This window comes from Anguilla anguilla, chromosome 14 (genome assembly GCF_013347855.1).
Source record: "Anguilla anguilla isolate fAngAng1 chromosome 14, fAngAng1.pri, whole genome shotgun sequence".
Taxonomy (NCBI): Eukaryota; Metazoa; Chordata; class Actinopteri; order Anguilliformes; family Anguillidae; genus Anguilla; species Anguilla anguilla.
In genome coordinates this window covers 10,784,697-10,811,031 of record NC_049214.1, presented here as the reverse complement: position 1 = coordinate 10,811,031, position 26,335 = coordinate 10,784,697, and the positions used below count along the sequence as shown (strand labels likewise).

General features: G+C 41.3%; 1 protein-coding gene across 7 annotated transcripts in view; it reads left to right on the top strand.

Annotated features, from left to right (window-relative positions):
- The window catches only part of mast4 (microtubule associated serine/threonine kinase family member 4), a 149,144-nt gene that overhangs the window by 15,823 nt on the left and 106,986 nt on the right, over positions 1–26,335 (top strand). For all 7 annotated transcript variants that reach the window (XM_035390074.1, XM_035390067.1, XM_035390065.1 and 4 more), the window contains exons 2-3: positions 19,819–19,972; positions 23,147–23,271. In XM_035390074.1, the coding sequence (XP_035245965.1) occupies positions 19,819–19,972; positions 23,147–23,271 (279 nt within the window). The remainder of the gene's footprint in view (positions 1–19,818; positions 19,973–23,146; positions 23,272–26,335) is intronic.

Here is a 26,335-nt window from a genome sequence, read left to right as displayed (position 1 = left end):
TTTTCTTGCCTGTGAATAAAGAGACACACACGTGAATGGTAAATGGATTGCATTTATATAGCGCTTTTATCCAAAGCGCTTTACAATTGATGCCTCTCATTCACCAGAGCAGTTAGGGGTTAGGTGTCTTGCGCAGGGACACTTCGACACGCCCAGGGCGGGGATCGAACCGGCAACCCTCCGACTGCCAGACAACTGAGCTGTGTCGCCCCATACACGTGCAATAATCGCTTTCACACACAATGAAGTGGCAGTGTTTCTCTGAGGCTACTGCTGTGTGTGGGTGCTACATAAGCTGCTAATTGCCAGTGACAGTGTAGTATAATGATTATGTAACAGTTTTAGGGATTATTTAGAGATTTATGTGAAGTGAAGCGCATTTCTCAGGATCTGTTTAGTTCAGTAGGCTGTTTAAAGCAATTACTGATGACCTGCAGCAATGGAAACCTGTGCTGAGCAAGGCTTCCTGACCTGAAATGCACAACTCCCTGGAAGTGTTTTCTTTATTAGTGTCAGGTAGGATTACTGCAGTTCTGGGACTAACGGGACAAGGACACATTAGCCAGTGATTATTTTGTGGAGGGAGGAATTTGGGCTTTGAGTTGGTTGTTGCAGCAGCCTGACTTTCTGAGAACGTTTGGGATGAGTGGTATCCAAGCTGGACCTGAGGGAGATGTGAACCTCTGTGAACTGTGTGGGATGCTGAGCTGTTAGAACGCCTCCAGACCGCCCACTGCACAGACCAGCAGTACAGCACGCAGCAGTCTCTTAGCTATGCATGATCAATATGCTATTCAATTATTTCTGCATCGGTGTCAAACTGTATCATAATCAACCTTCGCGTGGTCAAGAAATGATCATGATCGATTGACACAAATGCTGTTCCACAGAATCAATATCTATAACTCAATCATGAGGAGAAAACCTTACGGTAATGTAATGTTTTCTGTCCAGTTAATAAGTAGTATTATGTAAGATGGAGGCAAGAGAAAAGGTGCGGTGCTAATCTTGTTGTCACTTGTCTCCTCTTTGTGATTTGTATGCTCAAATTCTTTACATTAATCCAGCTGTCACCTCAACCGCTGTTCTGTTCCTGACAAAGATACAAGTCCCCCATATGTTTGAGCCTAAAATATGACTCTTATATGTGTCCATAATTTTTTACAGCCGTTTCTGCTCATTTTCACGAAGGGTGCCATTAATTCTGTTGTTCAGTGTATTGCATTTTTACTGCATTTTTTCACTTCAGAGCTACACAGTCACACTTAAACTGTCGATCTTTCCTCTATAAACTCAGCATTTAACATTGCATCATTTAATGAGAACAAGCTGTTACGGGATTGTGTAAAACCAACACAAAAGAACGGCCGCCAGCCTGATAAGGGGCAGTGACTAGCATTTACCCTTCAGCACTGTGAAATGGGAAAAGTCTCAGTCTGGAGTGCTGTGGTATAACAGTTCCTTCATTTTTAGAACAATTTTTGCACTTTTGCACTCGCTTTCATTTAAAAACGAGCGTTTATTAAATGAATCTGAAAATCATAATTGGAAAAATTTGATTTTGTTCATGCCAAATAATTTGGCGTTCATCGGAATGAATTTGTTGTGAAACGGTGTACGTTGCGTAACTAGCCGGCTGATCACTGAAAATGCACACACGCTCGCTCGCACACGCTCGCAGGCCCATAGATTGCTACAGCAGCATTGTTTGGGTAGGTAATTTGTCACATTCACAATTTTATTGATGATATTCAATTTAAGCCGTTTATATTTTTGCTTTTCCTTTCTCCCTGTAGCTGGTTGTTATATTCGCAACCCATTGCAGAGGGTAATGGAAAGGAAAAATGTACCATAGATTTAGATTGCTGCGGATGAAGACTTGAACTTGGAGGTCATTTTGAGTCTTCATTCTATACCGGAGGCTAGGAGGAGTCTTCATCTGGGGGTGTCTTCATTTTTTATTGCACAGAATTTCATTTATATTCGATACTCGCCTTGTTTGGTCCTCATTTATGGTAGCCGCCATCTGTTTTGAATGATGTACTTATTGAAAGGAGTCGTGTATCATATTTGCATGCCCGAACTCATTGTAGCTCGAAAGACTGTAAAGGAAAATGCGAAGCCTCCAAAAAACACAAAGAAATAAAAGAACAAAAACAACATTTAAAATTATTAAATAACAAAAATCCCCTTATTCTTTATATATATATATATATATATATATATATATATATATACATATATATGCTATAGCACCATGTTTGAAAAACTGTTTTGTAGTCAGTGTAATCCTGCATTGATGAACACAATTGAATGCCTCTCTCATAATCTCAAGATCATTATTGTTGTGAGAGTCGTCCATTTAAAAAATATCTAGAAATGCAATATGTTACCAACACTACTGTCCACAGTTTGATTTGTTGTTTAAATCCCTTTCATATCACATGCGATGGAGGTGGATTCACAATGTCTGGAATATTTGAAAAAGACCCTCAGTAGATGCAGCATAATGTACTGTATGTGCAGTATATATTGGTTTTCCCACGTCACAGATGTAAACGAGTTTCCTTCCCTATTATTTACTGTCCACTGTATGTGTGTGGAGTCAGGTATTTCCCAATGAGGTTGTACAACATATGAAAGAAGGCATTACCATATTTTAATGTTTTTACTTATGTCACCTTTTCAGAAATTTCCTCTTTTTTGTACAGTGTGTTTGAACACCTGCATCAATGAACATAAAACATGTATGATCCCTCTGAAGTTCTGTCTTTATGTGGGTCAGGCTTTCTAGGAGGCAAGATTTACAGTGGAGGGTGTATAGTACACAGTTACAGGAGGAGCTGGCTGTGGAAGTGCAAGAGTTCAATAAGTTCTGGTGGAACTGTTTTTGTGCTGGACCATGGCAATTTACACTTTACCGCGAGATCATATGATGTTTGGTAGGTTGTGGGCCAGTGCTTCCTCTGTGATCAGACATCACCATCAAATAAATTGGTTTTCACATAAAAGTTTTCAGCTGCAGACCTGCGGTTTTCAATCTTTTTGGGTTTAAGGCACACCAAATATAATAACCACAACCTCAAGGCTCACCAACCATAGTAATCTATTATGAAGAATGTCCAGAATGTCAAATGATTATTAAACAGACATAGGCTCATTTAAATCAGAAACACAGTCTCATCATTTATCAAAAATATGCATTGACATGGACTGGAGCAAGAACTCAACATGGAACCAGCATCAGTGTTAACATGATAAAACTAAAACAAAACATTACTTCATTAATAGCACAATAACATAAGTATTTTCACAGGGAACAGGTACACGCACACACACACACACACAAGCACAACATTTATGATATACTGAAATGGATTGTAGCACAAAATTGCTGTCCTTTGAAGTAAAACTTTAAAATGTAATGAATATTATGCTAGTATCGTCGTTGTTACTATGTTTTTTGGTTACGATGCTAAACAATGTGGAATTGTTTCCACATTGTAAGCATTGCTAAGAAGCAACTTAGAAATGTTAAATTGTTGTAATTTTCTGCTTTGTTTTTAGCCCTTGATGGTCTCATTTTAAGTTTATTATTACAGACAGCTATCAAATTCATGCTTGCATTCTGGAACAGACTCGTCTCCCTAGCTGGTTTATTTCTCCCTGCTTTTTGAGTAAAATAGAGACCGAAAACTTCAGACGACAGTGTGGCAGATTGTGCTTCAGCCAAAGCAAAACAAAGGCACAGGTTGCACCTTGGTTCTTGTCAGGTGTCACATCAAAGTATCCATCCAGCCATCTCCTCTCTTTATTTATCAGCCTCATTGGTATACACCATCTAGTTGCTTAGCTTGCCATGGCAATTATGGTGCGGCACCTGTAGCTAAGTAACCACTTTTGTCTGTTCTGCATGGTCTTGTGATGATGCTAGTCTCCTTTTTTGGTGTGCCTGTCTGACTATGTCCCCCTGTTTGCTTGCTTATTCAGCTGATGTCAGAGGTAGAGGTAAACGGAATCATTGCTTACACATGGATGGAAAGCTCAAGGAACAGTTGTGTGAAGCAAAATTTTAGCCCAGCTTGCCTTCAGATTTGGAACTAGTTATCACCCATGCTAAAAATATGCCATAGATCTGGGGTAAGTAGCCACATTATAAATGAATGAATTCATCTCGAGATGGTTTAAGTGTTCTCTTAATGTTTATCTTCTACAGGTCCATCTAACCTGTCTCTGTGATCTTTTCATTTCCCATGAGAATGAGGTCATATGGAGGTCATTGTAATTTTGTTGGCAGTAAATTCTCATAATCGTTATGAGAGAGAGGGGCTTGGTTCAGTGAATGAAAGTGCCCTTTGAAAAGACATTATTCATGCCTGTGCCACGCTCTATGGTTGTTTCTGAAGCGATGCATAAAGCGGTCTATTTTCCCAGTAATTTCTGATGGTAAATGCTTTTTGGTCACAAAGAAAAGAGAGAGCTTGCGAGCTATAAGCTGAATGTTCATATTTCATGGTTGAGGCGTTCTGCTTGAGCCGTTCTGGCTGAGGCACTGTTTTTGCTGTTCCACTTGCAGGAACCAAATTTTCTGTCAGTGGCTCCTTGCTGTGCCTTTGTAGTCAAGCATTTTCTGTCTTCACCATGAAGACACTGATCGAAAATATATACAATATTTGAGTTTTGTCCTGACCCTCACACAGATTTTACAGAAAAAAAGTTGCATTGAAAAAGTTTTTCTTAAAATTCAGATTCTGTGCCCCTTGTATGTTTGTGTATTCTAGGATTATTCTGAATAGTAACAGTGGGTGCATAATTTCTCATAATTATTAAAGTGACCACAGTATTGAAGCGTGATATAATGGAGAGACATCATCTCTAATTTTGTTTGATACAGTGAACACTTGAGCAGTCCTATTAACAGTTTCCTCTTAGCTGTGTTTCTGTTTTGTGCATGGCTGTCACAGATGAGGAATCCATTTCCACCATCTACAGGTGGTGTTTCTTTTTCTTGTTTTGAAAAATGAACATGTCTTCTTTCATTGTGGCTTAGCAACCACCAGGAGTGGCTGATAATGATTAATACCTGCTTTTGAATAGATTGTTTTTTTATAATTTGCCTCTATTCAACTGCAGCAACAAACAACCTTTGTGCCAAACAGAGAAATGGAAAGTAATTATGTTCCCTGAAAAAAATTCAATATTTAATAGACTGTTGTTTGTTGCTCTTTGTATTTGACCACTTACAAAGATTATAATGAGAATGCTATTATTTATTACCTACTATTATTTGGTGCTGTTTGTCATTCACTGAGGAATAGCACATTGTAGTGGACGGCAAGGCAAACACAACATAGTTTTTACTTGAATTAGGTTTTATGTTTGAAAGGGCCTAATAAAATGCAACAAAAGTCTGGACACATGTCTGTTGACTAGATGATGTGGTATTGACCAGGAGTACATACAGAGTGGAGATTTCATGGAGAAATGTTTGAAGGTAAGTCAGATGTGGAGTGGCATACACTGGCAAGGTCCCAATAGTTGGAACTGGTTATCAAAGATACCTAAATGTCAAATACAGGCCCCATTGGTCCTTGGGAAGAGTATGAGAGACGTCTGTCCGACAGAAGCCACTCATGCGCTTTCATTCAACGTTTAAGCTGTGCAAACACTTGGAAATGCACCAATAGGCTCTCCATCACTCAGGGTCAACAGCTGGACACCACCACCCCCACCCCCTTCTGTTTGCTCTGCCTTCTGCGGCACCACCGTTGTTTACCTTACCGGCACATTCTGCAACCAATCAGCCGTTAACTGATTCACGATACCCTCATCCCTCTCTCCCGATAGCCTTCCTCTTTCAATCATGCCACATTTGGTTATCTCCATCTCCCCCTTTTATTGTTGGATTTATCGCTCCCAGTGTGTGTTTGCCCCCCGGCACCATTCCTTTAACAAGGTTTACCTTTTTCTCACTTAGTCATGCCCGGAGGCTGTTTTTGTTTTTTCTTTCTGATCGTGACCATCATCTCTGCCTTGGCTCAGTTACTATGAATCAGCTTTCCCTTTCTCAGTGAGCACACGAGGGGCTGCATGCCTAACTCGTGACTCCCTTCCATCTCCTCTGTGCTTTCAGCATATGTTTGCTGAGCTGTGTAGGCCCGCTTCACAGATCAAGCTTTCCTCCTGCAACAGTAGCTGTGTAAAATTCATTATGAATTCAAATATAGCTTCTTGTGCGGGACTGACAGCTTTACGGCTGTAGTTGTTTCCGGACATCTGTGAACGATGCAGGGCACTGGTTTATTACCGGGTGACCTCGTGAGCGATGGCACAAAGTGTTCTAGTCCAAGGCTGTGCTCCATTGTTGGTGTTTGTGATCAGCTGGCAGTCTGCTGGGACAGGGAGTGTAAATAGGACATTGGTTCTGGTTCCTCCACTGTACCTTTGATGAAGGTGCTTAGTGCAAATAGCCTCAGTGAAATATCCAGCTGTACAGATGAGTCACGTGTAGGGAATGACCTCTGTTAGAGTTATTGGTTAAGGGTGTCTGCTAACCAAATAAATCCTGGAATTATGCTCTTTCGCTTTTGTTTTTGCTGTATTCTGCAACTTCGAGGCCACGGGACCACCCAGAGAGAAGAAAGAAGGCCTTTCTACTGCTCTGGTCTCCAGAGTGAGAGGGGCTCTCAAAGCAGAAGTGCACTTGTTTTCTCTGATTGAGGTTGAAGGTCTGAAATTTATCAGTCTGCTATCGAGAGCTTCTGAGAGCAGAACGCAAATAGTCCCCCCCCCTTTTTATGATGGTAGGATGGTACAAAGGTCATTAGTGTCAAGATTGTGAAATTTCACACTGATCAACGTTTATGTGAATGCCTGCTTTCAGTATGCCCACGCAGTGATCACAGCAACTAATAGAACAGCTGTTCAATCTGTCAAAAGGCTATGAGAATATTTTTAATATATTTTTTATTTTTTAAAAAACATTTATTAAAACACTATCCTTTCAAGTAGAAATTTGTGGTGTAAAGGCCTATATAAATATACATTTTCTTCATTAAAAAAAATAATAATACATTTGCATAATTGCAGTGGGCCCCTTCCACAAGAGTGGTCTGCTATCCAAAGTTTGACTTGCCTCACCATTGAACACAATCAGGCTTCCAGACCACCTCCAGATTGTCAAAAACATACAGTGTGTCTAAAACAGTTAATGTACAAATGATCTTGGGGTTTTGGTGGAGTTCTGCCTCTTTTCTCAGCGGATGGTTGAACAGGGCTCATGGGTGGGCCTCTGGGAATGAATGTAAGCCAGGAACCCTGGAGAGGAATCACACTATGTAAATGTGCCTCCTGCTTGTCGGTGAAAATGAAACCATCTTCTTCTTACATGCTCTCACATAAAGGTACAGTTGCGGTTCAAAGAGCTGCATACAGAACCTTTATATTTTGAAGAACAAGCAATTGGAGACTTGCTATGCCCCTTCTGAGAGGAGTTAGTTATGTGGTCTCTAGAATTTCTGTTGAACTTTCAAATAGCTGATCTTTTTTTAGTGTGAAGTGTTGTAGTTGTTGATATAATAATTGCAGCCCTGGTCTTCCGTGCTTCCGTTCGGTTTTCCTGAAAGAGATAACAGGTCAGCTTGTTTCTCTCTTGCATGTGAAGACATGGTTTCCCAGACACCACCTTGGAGATTACCAATGCATCAAGACAAACATCAAAAAGCAGTGCATGTTTACTTATCGATAATGTATTTACAGTGGGAAACGGACGCTTGAATTGGCCACCTGCTCCAGAAGCAAGCTTTATTTTCAGATATCCCTGGCATGTTCCCTCACAACTTTTTTTTATTTTTGAAAAACCAAATGCTATTACCTTTTTTCTATAGATTTCAGCTAAATAATGTGATTTTCTTTACCATTAGAGCTTGTTTAGCTAAAAATTTTCATTGCAATTTATGATGCATGATAAAAGCACATTAGAAATTAGAAATGGGGTTAGATTTCTTTATTTAAAATTTCAACAATACACAGAGTAATCGTTTGAATATTCAAGCATTCTTCTTTTACTTTAGCTTTCACTCTGTAGTTGTGATGGGCCCCTGTTTTCCATAACATTTTCAACTTGAGTTGGATGTCCATACGTCTCCCTGGAGACGTACACGTGCACATGCTGTACCGCTATGGAAACTCTGCCAAAGTCTACTGTTCTCCTGGCTTTTCCTGTAGGGCAATGGATTGAAACAATGGAACAGTGAACCAACTGTCACTTTTGGAGAAATATGCCAGGGAATGTCCTTCACTGTTCCTGATCCACAGAAAAGTTAGTGCCACAGAGTCAACATGACTGGAAGGCGATGCTGTGTGTGCAAAGAATGTGTTCTTTGGACTGTATGTCTCTCAAGAATGCAGCTCTGAATAGAACTAACGCAAGGAATAAAAGACTGCCTATCAGTCGATGGAGTTTGGATAACACATTGCCATGTTGTGAAAAAAGTGCCATTTATGTTCACTCTGAACCCTTCTGAGGGCATGCGGCTTCCTCAGTGTAAACATGTTGAAATCTATTTTAATCCTGTGCGCCTCATCCTCAGTCATCCACTGTTCTCTGTCACAACGGAAGCAATGCCTATTTGCTCAGAAACTGTTCCATGTCTCTGGCTGTTATAGATCTGCTCATCTGTCCTGCACAGTGAGTGTGTGCTCGGGGGTCACAGGCCCATTAAGGAATGCTGGCAAGGCAGAGCTCAGTACAGCAGTCGGGCACAGGCGGGAAGGAATTATGTAGGACGGATGTCGCGTCCTTGTGTAAGGGCCGGCCCGGAACCCAGCTCTTTTGAAAGCATCCACATGCGTGCTCCTCTGGGATTTGAGAGGCCATTTATCTGACTGATAGCGTGTACAAGTTGTTTATGGAAGACCTACTGAGCTTGCGATCATAGTGGCCGTGGGTACAGTTGAATTACCCACATCAATACAACAACAACAACAACAACAACAACAACAAAAGCAATGCAGTTTGCCTCAAATGAGGAAATAAACGGGAAGTAAAAGCAGAGCGAAGTTAATCATTTAAATATACAAAACACTTTGTTTAAAGACTGCTTGTCCTCCCAGTGCAACACAAAAGGTGTTTTGTAATATGTGTGGCTCCTATGGAAGCTTCCAGGTGTGAAGCACCAGAGGTTCCATTCAGGAGGGACTAGTTGAAAGAGCTTCAATGTAGGAGCTGGAGGACTTTAAGGGAGATGATTGTTTGGTGGACACTCGCTTAGCTTTTTGCACTGGGGTCATCGTCTGTGTCATTATCCTTGTTATGCAACCCGTTGTGCCATTGTTGTTTAGTCTCAGTACGGTGGCTAGCTACTTTAGCGCATAGGCTTGCATAGACTGCAAACACCTGTGGTCCAGGAGAAATGACAGCTGACTCAGAGGGAACAAAGGCTAGTCTATGTTTAGGAATGCATTGTTTCATGTGTGCTTGATTTGACTGTAGTCCCTTGGGAAGTGTGAAATTAAATGAGAGCTGTTTTGATTCTTGGTTATTTATAAATGCTCGTGTCCCTGCCTACTGCGGTCAAAGTGACACAACAATGCTGTTTCTGAGTGGAGGGGTTGTTTGTTTTAACGTTTGTTGTGGGGAAATGTATCATAGTTCATGCATGACATTTGTTTTTACTATATTAATTTGGTGATAGAGAACTATCATTGAATCCCATCTAAAGTGGATTTGTATCCCCTTTACACTGTCCACTTTCACATTGGACTTGGTGTGTCGTTGCTAATAAACACATTTTTTAACTGACAAGGAAAGTGTAGAATTATGTGAATTACGCTATTTCTTTTAACAGCTTGGCCCATTGTAGATTGTTAAACAGATTTGCATAAATAATTTTGATAGGACAGATGAGGGATTTCACTTCTGGGAAAATATTTATGCATTTTTATTTAGGTATAGTCTGTCAAAGGAATGAAAACATGTTGGTTGTGGAAACTCGTGTATCTCTGGGCTTCATCTCCTCTGCTTCCTGGAAGCTTATTGTGTAAATATTTATGACAGTTTGGTTTGAAAACTAAGCATAATTAGAGCATCTGCGCAATAAAGATAATTTATTACTTGATTTGGTTAAATATTATGTGGGAGGAATTGCTGTTAAAAAGGGAAAAAAAACCCTGGCAGAAAGCCAGCCACACACACACACACACAGTGTGTAGCGTAAGTTGTATGCTTACATAATTATGTCTTTTAAAAATGTATCCAAAAAAAGATTTCTGTCACACTTCAATAATATCTAATGCATTGTCAGGCATAGAATGTTGAGAAAGATCCTTGTACTTTTACATCATTAATGTTTCCAATTCATTTACTAATTTAACTGATAATTTTTTTCTCACCTTGATAACATGCATCACATACATGTGATGTAGGATTCTTTGATTTATACATTGTAAGGTATGAAACAAGCAGTGAATCACTGTCAGATTCTAGACCGTAGCACTGCACTGATTTTCCCCACAGATTATGCCTGGAGCCTCTTATACAGTTTTTCTCCCTCCAAAAACTCCACCACTTGTTTATCCTAAATTTGTGTGATCACGCTGAATATTTTGTAAACATAGTACGTCTTGTGAACATGTTTATCCTACAGAGGGAATCAGTCTTGTAGCTTTTGTTTCTATGTATGTTTTTGTTAGTGTCTGTTTTATTGGCACAAATGATTCAAAATATCATAACTGGTCTAGCTTAGATCAAAATAAATAATTGTTTTGGAGTTTGTGGGAGAGCACGTGCAGTGTTGATAATAAAATTATTCATATATGCCTATTTATGTTAAGTGACAGTTATCTTCTTTTCTTGTCCCACATGGATCCAATTTAGCAGCATGTGGTGGTCTTCGCTGGAGACGGGCTACATTTTTCTCATGTTACCGGTGAACATGAGCTTGTGTATTCTCACACTTGTATTTGAATCTGCCAGTTCAAAGTCAACAAGAATAACTATGGGGTCTTTTCTCTTTTGCTCCATCACATTTACTATTAGAAACACATGTTCTGGGAATATCATCAGTTGATGTAATTCTTTGCTCAGTTTCTGTATCAATTGGTGAACCATGTCATATTTTAGAGGCTGTTTTGGATTACAGTTTTCTCTGTGAGCACCACTTTGGGGAGCCAATTTGACTAGCTGGTGTAATAGTGGGTTTGGGATAAAACCAAGCACTAATCCCTCTGCCGTCCTTTCATAAAGCTCCTTGCCAAATGTCTGTGTTTTGTTGGGCTTTGCATTTTGAGAAAAATCCCTCATATTTTTAAGCATATTACATTTCTCTGCATGCTTTGGTCATTTAGAAACCATTGCAGTGTAGGTACTATAATTCATCTCTCATCCTGTGGTCAGAAGCACGCGGCTGAGATGACTTCCCATTGGTAGTCCTCAAAGCCAAACTTTGCCACTTGTATAGAGAACATTGTGTTGCAACATTTGGAGCCTTCACAGTCTTTACAGTAATGAATCATGAGTACATCTTGAATAAACAAGACGCACATGGCAACGGAATAGTAGTAAAACTGTAATCAAAGCTTAGTAATTTATGTTTATGCTCAATATGCTTATTACTGGATGTTATTGCTATCCTTTTGAATAAATCATACCCATAGCATTATTGAAGTGTCACAATTTAAATGATTAATTTGAATATTATTTGAATATCTATGAAAACTGATGTACTCTTTAAAAAATGCTTTGAAATGCTGTAGTGTTACATTTCTCTAGTCTAGTGCATATGATATGAGTATTACATCAGACTTGGCTTGTTTTGACTATCTGTCCATAATCCTGCATACATATTCATTTGTACTGTATTATAAGGTGCACAAATCAAGAATGCTTACATCAGGCTTTATGTTATAAACTGCTCTATAGAGGAAAGGGGAATTTTTTTGGGGGAATCTTGTTTCTTTGATAAATTGTTTTTCTTTGGTATGATGCCTCTAGAAAGTTTTAACTATTTGCATCTGTTCATGTACAATACACACATTTGTAGAATGCAGTTCTTTTATACTACAGCTTGTTTAGCCAAGTGATCCTACTAGTAGGTTAATAGACCAACACATTAAAAGACCAAGAGAGCCAGTATAGGGCAAAAGTGTAGTTGAGGATAAGGACTTTTGCCTGGTAGGTTGAGTTCAGTCCTAGGTATCTCGCTGTCATTCTGAGTTTGAGAATGGTTGTTGTACTCTAATATGTATATGAGCTGTCTTGGAGCAGGCCAAACTAAAGTAATGGGATATTTGTGGATGGTCAGCTATGTGAACCCTATTGTTTTGCACTATCAAATCAATGTGGCACATTTTTTCATGGGATTAGCAGAATCATGAAATGATTGCATTCCACTGTAGAGGGTTTATGTAATGTACAGTGTGTAAGTTTGTTGTGACACTGATTTTGGCCTCTTCCAGGTTGTTGAGGCAGCAGCCCGGATGGCTCCAGAGCCAGATGTGGCTCTACTAAAAAAAAAAAAAAAGGACTTTTCTGTGGCATTCTATGCTTCCTAATCTTTTCACCATTGTAAAGTAGGTTTATATAGATGGAGAGTGATAAATCTCTATCCAGGCAGTTGGGCATTATGTAATAAGCCAGGCTTAGATTTCTAATGCTAGCTATGAGAGACAGACACATCAGAAGTTCTTCTACTGGTATGTTATTTTTTCTTGAGTCTGTAGCACACAGAGAAGGACACACTTCAGAATTGTTCTTCGTAATGGTTTCTTTTGTGCCAAATGTGGTGCAGTTTGATGCTTGTCCGTCTTGCGTTTTGCTGAAAAATATTGCTGGGGTACCAAAATAAAAATAAATCTGCCTAATATTTCCCATTACAGAGAAATATTATATTTGAAAGGAATGTGTGAATCTTTGATCTCAGCTAGTGAAAATAAGCAATCTGAAATGTTATATAAAACAAGTGCTAGAACTTATCAAATACAAATTATTTTAAATAGGCCTACCACTTTCCGCTATTGGTCTAAAGACGCATCTCTTATAGACTGTACCTGGACTAACTATCACTACTCTGCAGGGCACACCCAGTCTAGGATCACTCTTATCACTTGTATCCTTTTATCTTGTTCCTGTAGCACTCATGTTACACTTGTATCTCCATCCAGCACTTATATTGCACTTGTATCGTTATCTTGATGTTATAGCTCATTGTCATGCCTCCTAGTTTGATTGATGTGTTCATGGCTATGGAAAACTGTTACGTAATGAGTATTGTACCTTATCAGACCTGTATATTGTTGTTGTTCCAATGACTTATTGTACGTCACTTTGGATAAAAGCGTCTGCCAAGTGAATGTAATATAATGTAATTGTAATGGAGCTCAATGCCAAGTATCTGGCCACATTTGAAAGCACTGCTTCTAATTGCGATGCTGATTTTCATGTCTGCCACCCCCACGGGGTAAAGGACAGGGCTAGAATACATGCAGAAATACTGAAGAAGTAGCTTCAGAAACGGTGGTGTCCCTTACTGGCAATCCACTTCACTCACCTGACTAACTGAATTCAGTGTGTTTACAGCTCATACAGACTGGGTACTTTACCACTAGGGGGCTAGCTGGGTCACTATAGCACTGATTGTTGTTTACCTGTGCCTGTTGTGTTCAGACCATGTCCATTGGCATTTGGGTCCAGCAAAATTAGAATTTTCACTTTTAGTTGGTTATTGGTTGATTACAGCTTGAATGGGAAATTTTAAAGAAACCTAATATTATTAGTAATATATATTGTTTTAGATTTATCACACAAAATCTGTAATATGTAGATTCTTTGGGCAGGGACTGACCATATCTCAAGGCAGTTATTTCCAGTGCATGTATATCTTTTAAATGTAGATTTATTTGCATAGTGTTGCATAGTGTGCTCCTGGTAGCAGTGACATAGCATTTAGTTCATTTTGGGTGAGTGGTTCAAAATTCTGGACCAAATTGATGAAATGTACTACATTGGAACAGAAGTATTGCGTGGGTTTCTTTCTAATTCCCCCCCCCCCCCCAAATGTACCTGGCTTTTCATATTGGGGTTGGGGGGGGGGGGGGGGGGGGGGGTTCGAGCACAACCCCCCCAGTGTCTGCATCTCTGCCAGGTTACACTGGTGCCACTTACACACTTCAATCACACTTTAATTGGCAGCAGTGAAGTCCTGCTATGTAACTGAAAGCTTTTCCTGCTTTCTTGAACAATTACTTGGGCACCAAATATTTGCCTACATCTTAACAGTGAGTCAGATCTCATCCTTGCACCTGAAAGGCTGCTGACTTGTTAACTTGAAGCCATTAGTTGCCTGATGCACCGTTTGTGCCAGTGGGAAGCTGACAGGGCGTTTGATTATTTCCTTCATTTTATCCGCATGTCAAGCATGCAGTACCTCAGGGAGACGCCTACAAACGTAGCTTACGCTCTTACTTCTACCATGAACCCAGTGAAAAACAGAGTGCATGGAGGTGTACTAACCTAAGGCCTTCACTGGTACATGAGCTTACAAAGAAGTTTTGAAAACGGCTGAAATCAATGACGCAGAGGCTCTGCTAGCTACAGTGGAAGACGCAAGGTCCTGCTAGTGAGCCCGGAGGTCCATGCATGCCTTAATAATTGCTGTCCTGACTTCAACACCTCTTATGTGGCTTGGAAACGAACGAAAACATCAGCATCGTTATAATGCATAGTAACCTGTAAAATGTATTGGGAGGAACGTCAGAGATTTATTCTTCGGTTGACTTCCATGACTCGTCCTGCACATGTTTTAAGTGGGTACGTTAAGTGCAGTGTGTGGCGCTGCTCGGTAGTTTGTGGACGGTAACGAGAATGCGCTGATGAGTAACGGCAGTGTAGCAGAGGAGACTCACCGCTCGGGGAAAGCGCAGACCTCAGCGCAGTGTGGCGTGGTCTTTCCTCTTTCTCTTAGGGGTCAGTGAATCATCCTGCAGACGAGCACGGAATAATGGAATAAAGAACAAGCGGGGTGTAGTAGTAATGTGGTAGAAATGGTGGTGCAGCTACCGCCCACTGCTCTGGTTTTTGAACTTTCTCCAGCAGAAAGGGAAAGCGCTCTAATGAGGGAATTGTGAATCGAGAGAGATCAGACTGGCTCATGATTTTATCCAGCCTTGGCTCTGTTTCAACAAGTACGGGGCAAAATCCCGCTTCATTTTTGTCATCAATTACAAAATTACATTTTTGTCAGTTTTATCACCTTCAATGTGCTAAAATGTATTTGCAATTTATTTAGTATGTCATTCTATATTTGCCCTGGAAGTCACTCTGCATTCTGGCTAAATCAGTAAATAAACTGTATAAATAATCTAAACATCTTTCAACTGGTATGGTTATTCTGGTCTGTCCATTTTAACATTCTAATAAGCAGCGACTTTGAATTAATTGTTATTTAAATTTGAATGTTAAACTATGTTTAAAATTTTTTTTTTGAACACAGTGTTCACCCACAGCTTTAAAAAAATTTTCTTTTCTTTTTAGGACCAATAGAGTAATACCCAGCTATTTCTATCTTAAAATAATGTGAATGGAGTCGTGTCGTAACCTGGAGTGTTTGGGGACATAATGTGGTGAAATTGGTTTCATTCCATTTTATTTACTTGGCATTCACCACAGAGCAAGGAAAGCACACTGAGTTCTGAGAAAGCCTAAAATCTGAGAGTCATTGTGACTTGATTTGTGTGTGTCAAGCAATGGCAGGCTAGTCCACTTTGAAAGGCTTGATTAATCTTTATGTCACAGTTATTCAGTTTTAACTCAACTTAGCCTACATTTAAGTGTTTGTCAGAAACATGTGGAAAAGGTTTGAAGTATCCTTATGTATTTTATAAATTTACAATGTAGTATTTCATATATACAGAAGATGTTGAAAATCAATGTATTCTGTCTTCAGATACTGTAAAATGAAGATACTGTTAAACCAATAACTTTTTCTTTCATGTTCAATATCATGGAGTCATATAAACAGAACAACGTAAAGTAAGAATTGGCGTGTTCATGCCCTGTTCTCTCCAGTCCTCCTTGATCCACAGTCAGTGGCAGATTTTTGTGTTCATTCTTTTCCAGAACAGCCTCACAAAAACCGTACCTGAAACCAGCGTTTATCACACTGTCCACTGTCAACGCCTATCGAAATGGAATATCTTTGTGGTAGAAGGGGAACAATAGATTCAGGCATCTAGGGGGACACCTCCTCCTGTGCCTAGCTCCTGCTCCCCTCTTGTCAGTGGACTCCCCCCATGTCCAGGCAAGAGCTGGAAGGCATGGTATAGGCTGTGGATAATGTTCTCTTCATGTGAGACTGGGGAAAGGGCGTTGCCCCCCCCCCCCCTCCCCCTCCCAGACAGAACATTGTGGGCTCCTTGGAGCCGGGCCTCTCTCGTGCTCTGCTCGTGGAGAGAGGACCTCTTCCTCTTCCCTAATTGTCCTCCAGGGAGGCGTTTCGGCTGAGGTTCTAAACTTTCTCTTGGCCTTTGTTCCCCCGGCCAAAGAGCGGGGCGATCTGAGCTGCAGGAAGGTGTACGGTGGCGCTTTCCGCTCTTCTGGAAATGAACACTGATATCATCCTTACCTTGAGCAGAGGGGATATGAAAAGAGTCGTACTGCATCACTAATTTCATTCACATTTATTGTCCCTGAATTGTAAGATACCCCCTCAGACGCATCAAACAGGGGGAAGTATCTGAGTGGCGAAGGAATGCATGTAATCTTACCCGGGGCTACTGGAACAGGATTAATTTAATGTAGTCTCGGATGTCTGACTCCAAAATAATGTTTTAATCTTTCCTCTGTGCTGACAGTTATACAGAATTTCCTCTAGTAGTGCGGCTCTATATGGATCCCTCTCTATCTGTCTGTCTATCTTGGTAGATGGGAACATGCCTCTCGCGTGTGTAGCCTGCAAACATACAACTGTGTATCTTGTGACAGCACTAGTGTATCGGTGAGTGACTCCGGGGTGCAGATATCTGTGTGTATGCAAGGACCTTAAAACCGCTAGCTGTGCAGTGGTAAGAGTCAAAGAGGAATGCTAGGTTAAAGTGAATGCGATTTATTGTACAGTGTGTTAAATAATAGCAATATTCAATGTGCACTGCAAAATGTGAGTGGTGACATGGCTATATGTGAATGTCGCGCGGGAGCTTGTACTGATTAGCCTCCTCAATCCATTACACTTTCCCCCCTATATACCCAGGGATCACAATGAAACACCAGTTCGGCAATGGTCCTGCTTGCGTTATCTGTAAGCCTATCAGACCATGTTAACCTTTGGAGCACAGCTGGGTGCTGACACGTAGGTAACTGGCATTACCCACCGTTCACTTTTGAATGGTGTTCCAAGGTCTTTAGACAGCGCCCACTGTACCACACCGTTAAAGACGCCAAATTGTTCCCCATGATGTCAGCTTTCCAACAACACCTGACACGATTACACGGTATTTTGGAAACCTAAGGTTCACATTATGCTGATCCAGTGTTTTGCAGCTGCCATAGCTCCGTCTCTTTATCAAACCCTGTTTGAGTCCCTGTCAGCGCTGTAAACACGGCCTGTTTTCCTTTGGGGGATCCTATACAAGGGCACACTTCTGTAAACCACCCTACAGAATAATTGCGTTTGGCATAATGTGGTGTGACAAAAGTGCTTGGGCTCAGTAAAGTTTGTTGAGGTAGATTTGAGTGTTTCCAAGTTATGTGAAGCCGGGTGGTCATTTCAGTTCATTCAGGGGGAACTGAGATTGAGTGCACTTTCTGTGAATGTCTAGTAAACAAATGGGAAAATCAGAGGGATTTAGGACACAATGGTTTTCTAAAGGGTTTATCAGCAAGTGAAGCAGGGGGTTTTACATGGGACAGGAAGCACTGTGTGTCCACAAACACAACTGTTCTCCCTTTCCTTGATCACCCCAATTTATTCTGTTTCCAGGTGTTCATATGATAGATGGACACCCAGGATGGGGGGTATGGTTTATTTATTTCTTTCCATCTGGCTGAATACATTTTTTTTGCACTATGCCAGCAGCCAGGCTAATAAGTGTATACTGGGCTAATGGGGGAATCAGAATTCTGTACCTTCAGCGGAAGGCATCCTAATCTCTCCAGAGTTATACAGCACGCGCATCCTATAAAAAGGGCCCCTCGCAATGGGAAAGAAATAGGATGAGCGTGATTTCATTTTGTGATGCTCCCTTGCACCCGTGGCTACATTTCATCTTATTTGTTTGCTCGGGCCTTTATGAGAAGCAAATTGTTTTACAGGCGGAAGGATTATTGAGGGAAGAGTAGCGGTAATGGAAGTGTGGAAGTATGGATTGTTTTGCACTCACAGCGGTGGGCGGTGAAGCAATCCGATTGGCCAGAATGGAATCAAAGTCCGAAGACATAAAAAAAGGATTTTTAATATGTTCTTTAAACAATGGTGCAATGCAAGCGAGAGTGTCCTGAGTACAGAAATGTAATGGCTATTGAAATGTCAGCCCAGCTACAGAGATATGGATGGTGATTATGTGTTTACTGATAAAAATACACTTAAAATGCCCCCCCCCCCATTGTTACAGATCTGGTAACACTGTGTCAATACAAAAGTGGATCTATGCGGAGACCCAAGGCCAAATGTAAAAATGAATCCTTCTCAGATTCTGTCACTGCTTTGTGTACAAGTTGTACAAACTTCTGTACAGTGTGTTCCTGTTGACATATTGCTTTTGGAGTAGTGATTGATTCCTGAATAATTTAATGAAGAATTGCTCTCATGCATTGTATGAACATAGCTTATTTTACTTATTTTATTTTAAGTAATTTTGTACATTTAAAAAATTAAGGTGTTTCAGTCTTGCTTTTGTTTTATATTTGTGAAACACAGAGAGTGCACAACTTTAAGTGTGGTTGCTGTAATATGAAGTTTCAATTATTTGTGTGACGGTCAGACATGGAGTTTATTGTCAACAATGTTACCATGGTGCATTCTGTGCTCTTGACTGTCACACAAAGTGACTGTTGTTTTCAGTTTTAGTCTATTTGGTTCTGTTTCCATGACGTCAGAGTAATGGATGTGGTTATTTGGTTATCAGAGATTGAGTGCCCCCGGCGCTGCCAGTCTCTAGGGCCCTCTCAAATTCATCATTCTCCCCCTCTGAATCTGTATGAGCTATTAAAAAAAAAAAAAAAAAAAAAAGAAAAAACGCTTTCAACTGTTACTAATTTATACAAATTACACCACAGCAATTAAGTATATTAGCTTTTATCAGTATTATTCATATAATAAATTCGCATGTAAATATGGACAGAGGAGGTATGGTTTTGAAGTGAGGCAATATTTAAAGAAGCTAGTGTGTGAGAGATTAGCGTTTGCAACTATGCACAGCATTACGTTTTCCAAATGTCTAGATATGGAACAGCTAAATGTTACAAATACCTGAAGCTTGCCAAGAGAAATATGTTGAAAAAAACTAAATACATTTGTCCTGAAAACTAAACAAGAGGGAGGAAAGCTTGCAGTTTAATATCTGCGTGCAGTCCTGTTTGACAAAAGAGAACTCTCATAGTTTATTGGGCAGTATAAAGAACATATCCTCATGTTTCCTCTGTGTTCTGGAAGATACTTTTTGAAAAGGAATGTTTCTGTTCTCTGTAAGATCTATGGAAGACTTTCATTCTAAAACAGGACCTCTCTCTCTCTCCACTCTCTCTCTCTCTCTCTCTTTCTCTCCACACTAAAACTGGTCTCTCTCTCTCTCTCTCTCTCTCTCTCTCTCTCTTTCTGTTTCCCGCAGATGGATAACATCCTGTACCCTCCCTCCATCCCCTTGCGAAAGTCCAGTAACCCAGAGGTATCATATGGCTCTGGAATCACCATGAAATTCAAGAGGCAGCTCAGCGAGGATGGGAAACACCTGAGGAGGGGGAGTCTGGGGGGTGCTCTTACAGGTAAACTGACACGTGTGTGCATGCATCAAGTCAAAACTACACACAAAGAAACCAGTGCAAGCACACACACACACACACACACACACACACACACTCACTCACTCACTCACTCACAGAACACACAGCACAATCTTGACAACCAAAGGTATAAACCCATGAGTGTGTGTAGTCGCACACAGATTCATAGAGATGTCAATAAACACATTGACAATAACACTTCAGTCACAAACACAACACATAACAGAGCAAATTTTAAATGGCTGATTTTAAAAGCTGGATCAGTACACTGTGGTCAGCATGAGAAGGATTGGCTGTTGAAACAGATGGGCGTGCTGTGCTTTAGCCACGATAGCCGCGTCAGGTTTCGGTTTTGGGGGGGGGGCATGTAGGCCACGGCGGGGCAGGGTGGGGTCCCTCGCAGCACGTGAGAAGGTGCGTGGGGATTTCCTCAGCCCGACTCGGTGATGGACGCCACCGCGGGAGGGGGAGGAGGAGGTTTCTCGCTCCGAAGGGAGGATCTGCATCCTGTTTTCACTCTCTATTCGCCGAGCGACAGGATATCGCCCACTGGGGCGGGCGTGCCGATGTCACTGAGCGGCCTGTGCAGAGAGGAGAGGGAGTGCTGACAGAGCACCTCAGTGAGCTTGAGTAAAAAATGTCAGTATGAGTACAAATATCAATATGAGTTTGAGTATAAATGTGAGTTTGAGTATAAATATTAGTATGAGGTTGAGTATAAATATTAGTATGAGGTTGAGTATAAATATGAGTATGAGTTTGAGTAATAGGGGCTGGAGTAGAACAGGATGCGGGCGCTATTGCACCACAGAACCGTCTTTAGGGAAGAATATTTATGGGCATATGAAATGTTTGAATTGGGATATGAAAGATACCAGTTACAGCACACCTTCTTATGTGTTTTTTAATACCCTTTGTTCATGGCTGTTGGAACTGTGTATAAGCTACTGATCACTCACAAGTATTATAATTATGAAGAGCACGTTTGATCTATTGACAAATGTGCCGTTGCTATTTTCATAGCATAGTCAAGGCAGGTTTTCTGTTTGTGCAAAATCAAACAATATATGTCTGAGCAGATTTATTTAGAATGGTAGGGATCACTGTAATTTGGAGTCCATGCCCCACAAGGCAGTTTGGTCATTACTTAGGCCTCTGCTTTGCTCCATGAATACATGTGTGAAGACTACTCTTCTCCATTGCGCTAATGGCTCATTTACACATTCTGTCTTCATTGAACGTTCGGTTTCTATACATGGGAACAAATGAAGACGATCGCCCTTTTCATCAAACAGCTGTGCCCCGTCTTTAATGTATTTTCCAACCTTCTTTATGCGGCATTTGCGTGTTGCAGTCCGCATACGGACGTAGATCGGTGACGCGCTCGCGCTTCTCGTGCGGTGTATTGACGTTGGGCCATTGAACAGCGCTTTTTGAAGTGAGGCTCGTCCTGTTGCCGCGGGAGACGCGAGGGACTCTCGTGCACGTTGAAAGCGGGCCGCAGTTCGGGACAGGTTTCGCCTCAAAAGCCGCGGGGCCCGTCTAGTGCTGCTTGTTATGTAGAGTGGAGCAAAGAACAGAGGACGCTCTCACAGGTACGATGACGTAGAGGCAATACATCCCTGCATCTTCCTCAGATGAAACGGCGGCCTGCAACAATGGATGCGAACGCCGCTGTCTTATCTACTGAGCAGCTGCGCAGGGAGACATTTCATATGCGTCTCATCTCTGTAGCTTTTGTATTATATTACACAATAATATACCATCTAATATAATGTATCGTTGCCGCTCTTAATTAAATATATCACTGTCGCTCTTAATTACCTTAATTACGCTCTTAATAGACCTGATTCCAGTTAACTGACTTGCATGTTGCTGACAGTTTTTCATTGCTCGAAGCGCAGAGTTCTGAAACGTTTTTCTCACCACAGTTGTTTTATTGGGTTGAGAAGATCTGGGCTATGGTTTAGATCAGACCCACAAAAAAAAAAAAAAAATGGAAAAACGTTACCTAATGAACTGCAACACGCTAATCGCAAGAAAACACGGGACAGCGGCTGGTGAGAGATGGAGCCCATAATCGGCTCCGCTTTTCATTTTGAGGATTTAGTTTCCTCTGACCCGGTGGCGATGATTATGGATTTTCTGACCACTCAGAAATCCGTGGCAGCAAGCTATATCATTTTGCCAAGTATCCGTTTAGGCCAAGGTGGAGGATTTATATATATATATATATATATATATATATTTTTTTTTTTTTTCATTGTTCATATTGAGAACCCTATTTCTGTTGCTACTGTGCTGAGGCAATGTGGATCTACAGGTGAATTGCCTTAGAGGGACGGTTCAATCAACAACATGACTCACGCTGAGCAGCCAGCCTCCCCGACTGCGTGGCGTATGAGGAAGAAACTGCCGCAGAGAGAGAGAGACAGCGAGGGGTGCAGATCACAGAACTGTGGTACAGATGGATGGCCCTCCTCTCACTGCCAAAATCAGTAACCCTCTTTGCTTGGCAGCAGGTCCGTGCGCCTTCTTGCCGGTGCTTCCTTAAACAGGAAGTAGAAATATTCACGGCATGTGGAAGCCCAGCTCCAACGCTGAAGAAGAATGGAGGTTTTCTAATCCATACTTTGCTTTGCTGTCTTGCGCTAATTAATGTTCAGCAGCTGCCGCTTCGTATTTCTGTCCCCTGATTTTAGGTTGCACCGCGCTGTGTTTTTACCCGGCTAACAATTCCCATTTACTTCTCCCGTCATGTCCCTCTCTCCATCTTTAATTGATTTGGTCACTGAAATCCTGAAAGGGTTAGTCATTTTAATTCAGTGAGTATTAGAAACCTACATCGTCTGACACGCTCACACTGTGGAGTGATGGCTGTGCTTGGATCGCCACAAACTCGAAGATTTCCAAAGACGAAGACCCTCCTAGTGAGCTTGTTGCTCAGTAACACGTGCAGTGCCGGTGTGGATTAAAATAGTCACTGCGTCACAGGTGTCACGCTAAGTAGATTGAGTGTGCCGTGACCTGGCACCATTCAATCTAATCCTCCCAGACAGTGGAAGTTCCATCTCCACAGTGATTTATTATTGTTGTTTTTTTTTTCTTTTCGGGTTGCCTGTGCTCTGACCCAGCCACCGTGCTCTCATCCTACAGGAAAGTATCTGCTGCCCTACGCCTCTTCCCAGCAGGCCTGGCAGCCGCCCCCGGAGGCCTCCAACCTGGTGCGCATGCGCTCGCAGACCCTCGGAAAGTCCGCCCCGTCCCTCACCGCCAGCCTGGTTAGTGCTCAACTCTGATGTTGTTTTTGTTTTGAATCTTTTTTTGGGAGTATTGGGGTGCCATTAATAACTAGGCTGCGCGTTGCCATTTGCATCAACTTATCAACATCGCTCTGTTTTGAAAGCAGCACAGTGAAAATATTACCTTATTTTTGTTTTGTTGAATTTAAGGGTCAAGCTCTAAAAAATAAATGAAGCGCCTTCAAAAAGATTTATGTTTTTAGTGCAATATAGTGAAGTACATTTTGAAAAGAGCTTTAAAACGGTAAACAATCATCTTGAAAATGTGTGGTTTTCATGGTACATGTGTGTGACATGCTTAAGTTCCAGCTTTTGATTGTGTCTTTCTGCAACATTAGTGTGGAAATAGAAAGCCATTGGCCAGTAACCTGCCAGTGTGTGGAATGACATCTTCCAAATATGAGTATATATGACACAGTATTCATGCGGGTCTATCACGATACCCCTTAAATTTCTTGCAAGGACCATCACGTGATGTCACTTCAAGTTTTGCACAGCCTCATCGCTTGTGTACACAGTCACACTCGCACAGTGACACCCACTGGCCAGACATGTACTGTACAGCAAAATAAATAAAAGTATGAGATCTACAGTTAAACCGTTGAAACCTTAGAAAAGGCATGCCCAAACTTCTCAGCTTAATGGTCCCGAGCAAAGTCTCAGCATTGGCCCATGAGCCAAAATATCTAAATTCTCAGATGCAAAGGTAAGTATGTAATTGAGCAGCGTTATGCATGTTTCAGTGGATGTACAATGTGTAACATTACAGCTTGGACATGCATAGGCAATTATGTATATGTGAACTTCAGACAGTACTTATTACTGGTGCATTATGATTGCATTGGTACATATGTTATTTATTTAAAAAAATATTTTAAATTAGTACCCCAATAGGGGTTCCTTAATATCTGATTAAATCTTTTTTTCATTTTTTCCATAACTTATAAAAAATTATTTATATTTTAATTACCCTTTCATGGGCCGAAACAAAGGCCTTGGTAGGCCAACTTTGGCCTGTGAACCAACGTTTGGGCACTATTCACTGCAGAATGAGAGCATTACTGGTTTTGGATGGTGTCTTTCCTGCAGAAGGTAAGAGGAACTGTCCAGCATTGATTTGGGAGGAGCAATCCCTTCAGCCGTTCTAGGTGTGATGTGCTTTTACCTGTGGAGTAAATCTAGTTACTTGTTTGTACCCAATAAACTAAACCCTCATATACTCTGCATTTTACAGTAACTGCCGGAGTTTGTTTAATGGATTTATCATACTTGTGGTCCAAGGAGGGGTAATTTGATGTGTGCAGATTAACAGTTTATTCCATGATGTAACTCTTGGCAGATATGGTGAAAAAAGATTACAGGTAAGGGTGATTTGCAACCTTTAGTCTCTGTATGCAAAACAAAGGCGCCCTCTCCTGCTCGCTGGCACCAGCAATGCTATGCTACATTGCTCTCTGAAATTCCTATTAAAGACACCTTCAAGCGCATTCATTCTAATTTCACAAGGAAGATAATTGAGTTTCATTTTGGTTTTCTGTCAGGTGTAATGGGGGTGTGCCCTTTGTTGCACGATGAAGCGTTTCAGACTGCGTCGTGGTTGTGAGTGAAATGTACCGTCCTTTTTTTTTTGTTTTTTTAGTTTTTTGGATGGATGACTAACCTCTTTCATAAATGGCTGCATGGTTTGCTGAGCCCTCCCCATGCTGTATTAAACACACTTGGGTCGCTAACCATCATTAGCAACATGGCTGGGATTGAACAGACACGGCTTGTGACACGGGAAGCTCAGTGTACCGACGAGCTTTCAAACTCCCGGTCCGTGCGCACGGAATGAAATGTAAAAAGAGAGTGGAAAAGGAAGACAAAGTGGTCATATTACACTGTCCTGAAGTTAATTTGACACCACCTGGCATTTGAAATGCATTTATGTGCCCCAACCTTTTGTGTCATCCAAAGCTGCCCTGAATACTGTTTTATGACTGAAGAACTCTTCCTGTGGCACTTTGCTATTTGTGTCTGTTTGTAGATATTGTTCATTAGATTATATTAGTGAATTGTTATCTTGTGTTTGGCTTGTACAATATTCTGACAAGCCATTGATGGGGTAAAAATACACATCTTTCTGTTGCCCTGTATAATTCTACTTGCAGCTTTTTCAAGAATTTGCATTACAATAAAAAAAAAACATAAAAAAAACAGGTTAAATTGTGTGACCCGTGTCAAAGCAAGCATGCTCAGTCTGGAAACAGTTTTGATCGTTTCGCGGTATTTCTGTCTTCCGCGTACGGTTCCTCTGCACAATGGCAGCGGTTTAGAAGACGGAGCTCGAGGGAAGAGGGGGATGTTGTGACAGGTGTGACAGGCGCCATTGTTTCACCAGGTTTAGAGGACGCAGGTTTGTACAGCCTTGGAAATGTGGATGAAAAAGACGCTTAGCAGAGATAATGTAGTATCTGAGGTGCTGCAGCATTGTACCCCGTCTGTGGGTTGTGACGGACGCCAGGGGAGACTGCGAAGGCAATTAAAGACAAGGTTGGCGTCACCCCACCGCAGCCGCCGCGACAACCACAATCTTGTCTTTAAGAGAAAGGAAATCATGCCGTCCGTGGCTCTTCTCGGCTAATTACAGCGTCTTCATGGAACTCTGTGTTTGACTGACATCGCCAGTAAGCAGTGTGTCAGGTCTATTTTTAATTTTCTCCCCCAGGGGGGCTGGAAAATGCAAAAAAAAATAAAAACAAATTGAGTCTGTTCAGTGCTGTTTGGGCGCTCTGACAGGGCCAGATAGGGAAGTGTAATGAGAGTTCTGACATGCCATGAATCAAACGGGAGCAGCGACTGTCACTTTTTTTTTCTTCTTCTTATTTTCCTCTGGCAACCAGCAAGGAGGCGGGGCTCAAATAGGGCTCCGTGCCCTTGTTGTACGAGAGCAACTTTTACCTGTTATATTTCTGAAATGCCAGGGATCTGAACTCAGAACGGTCCCAGTGGTAATACTCCCTAGTTTAAAATCATTGCTTTCACAAGATGCCTTCAAAGGGGC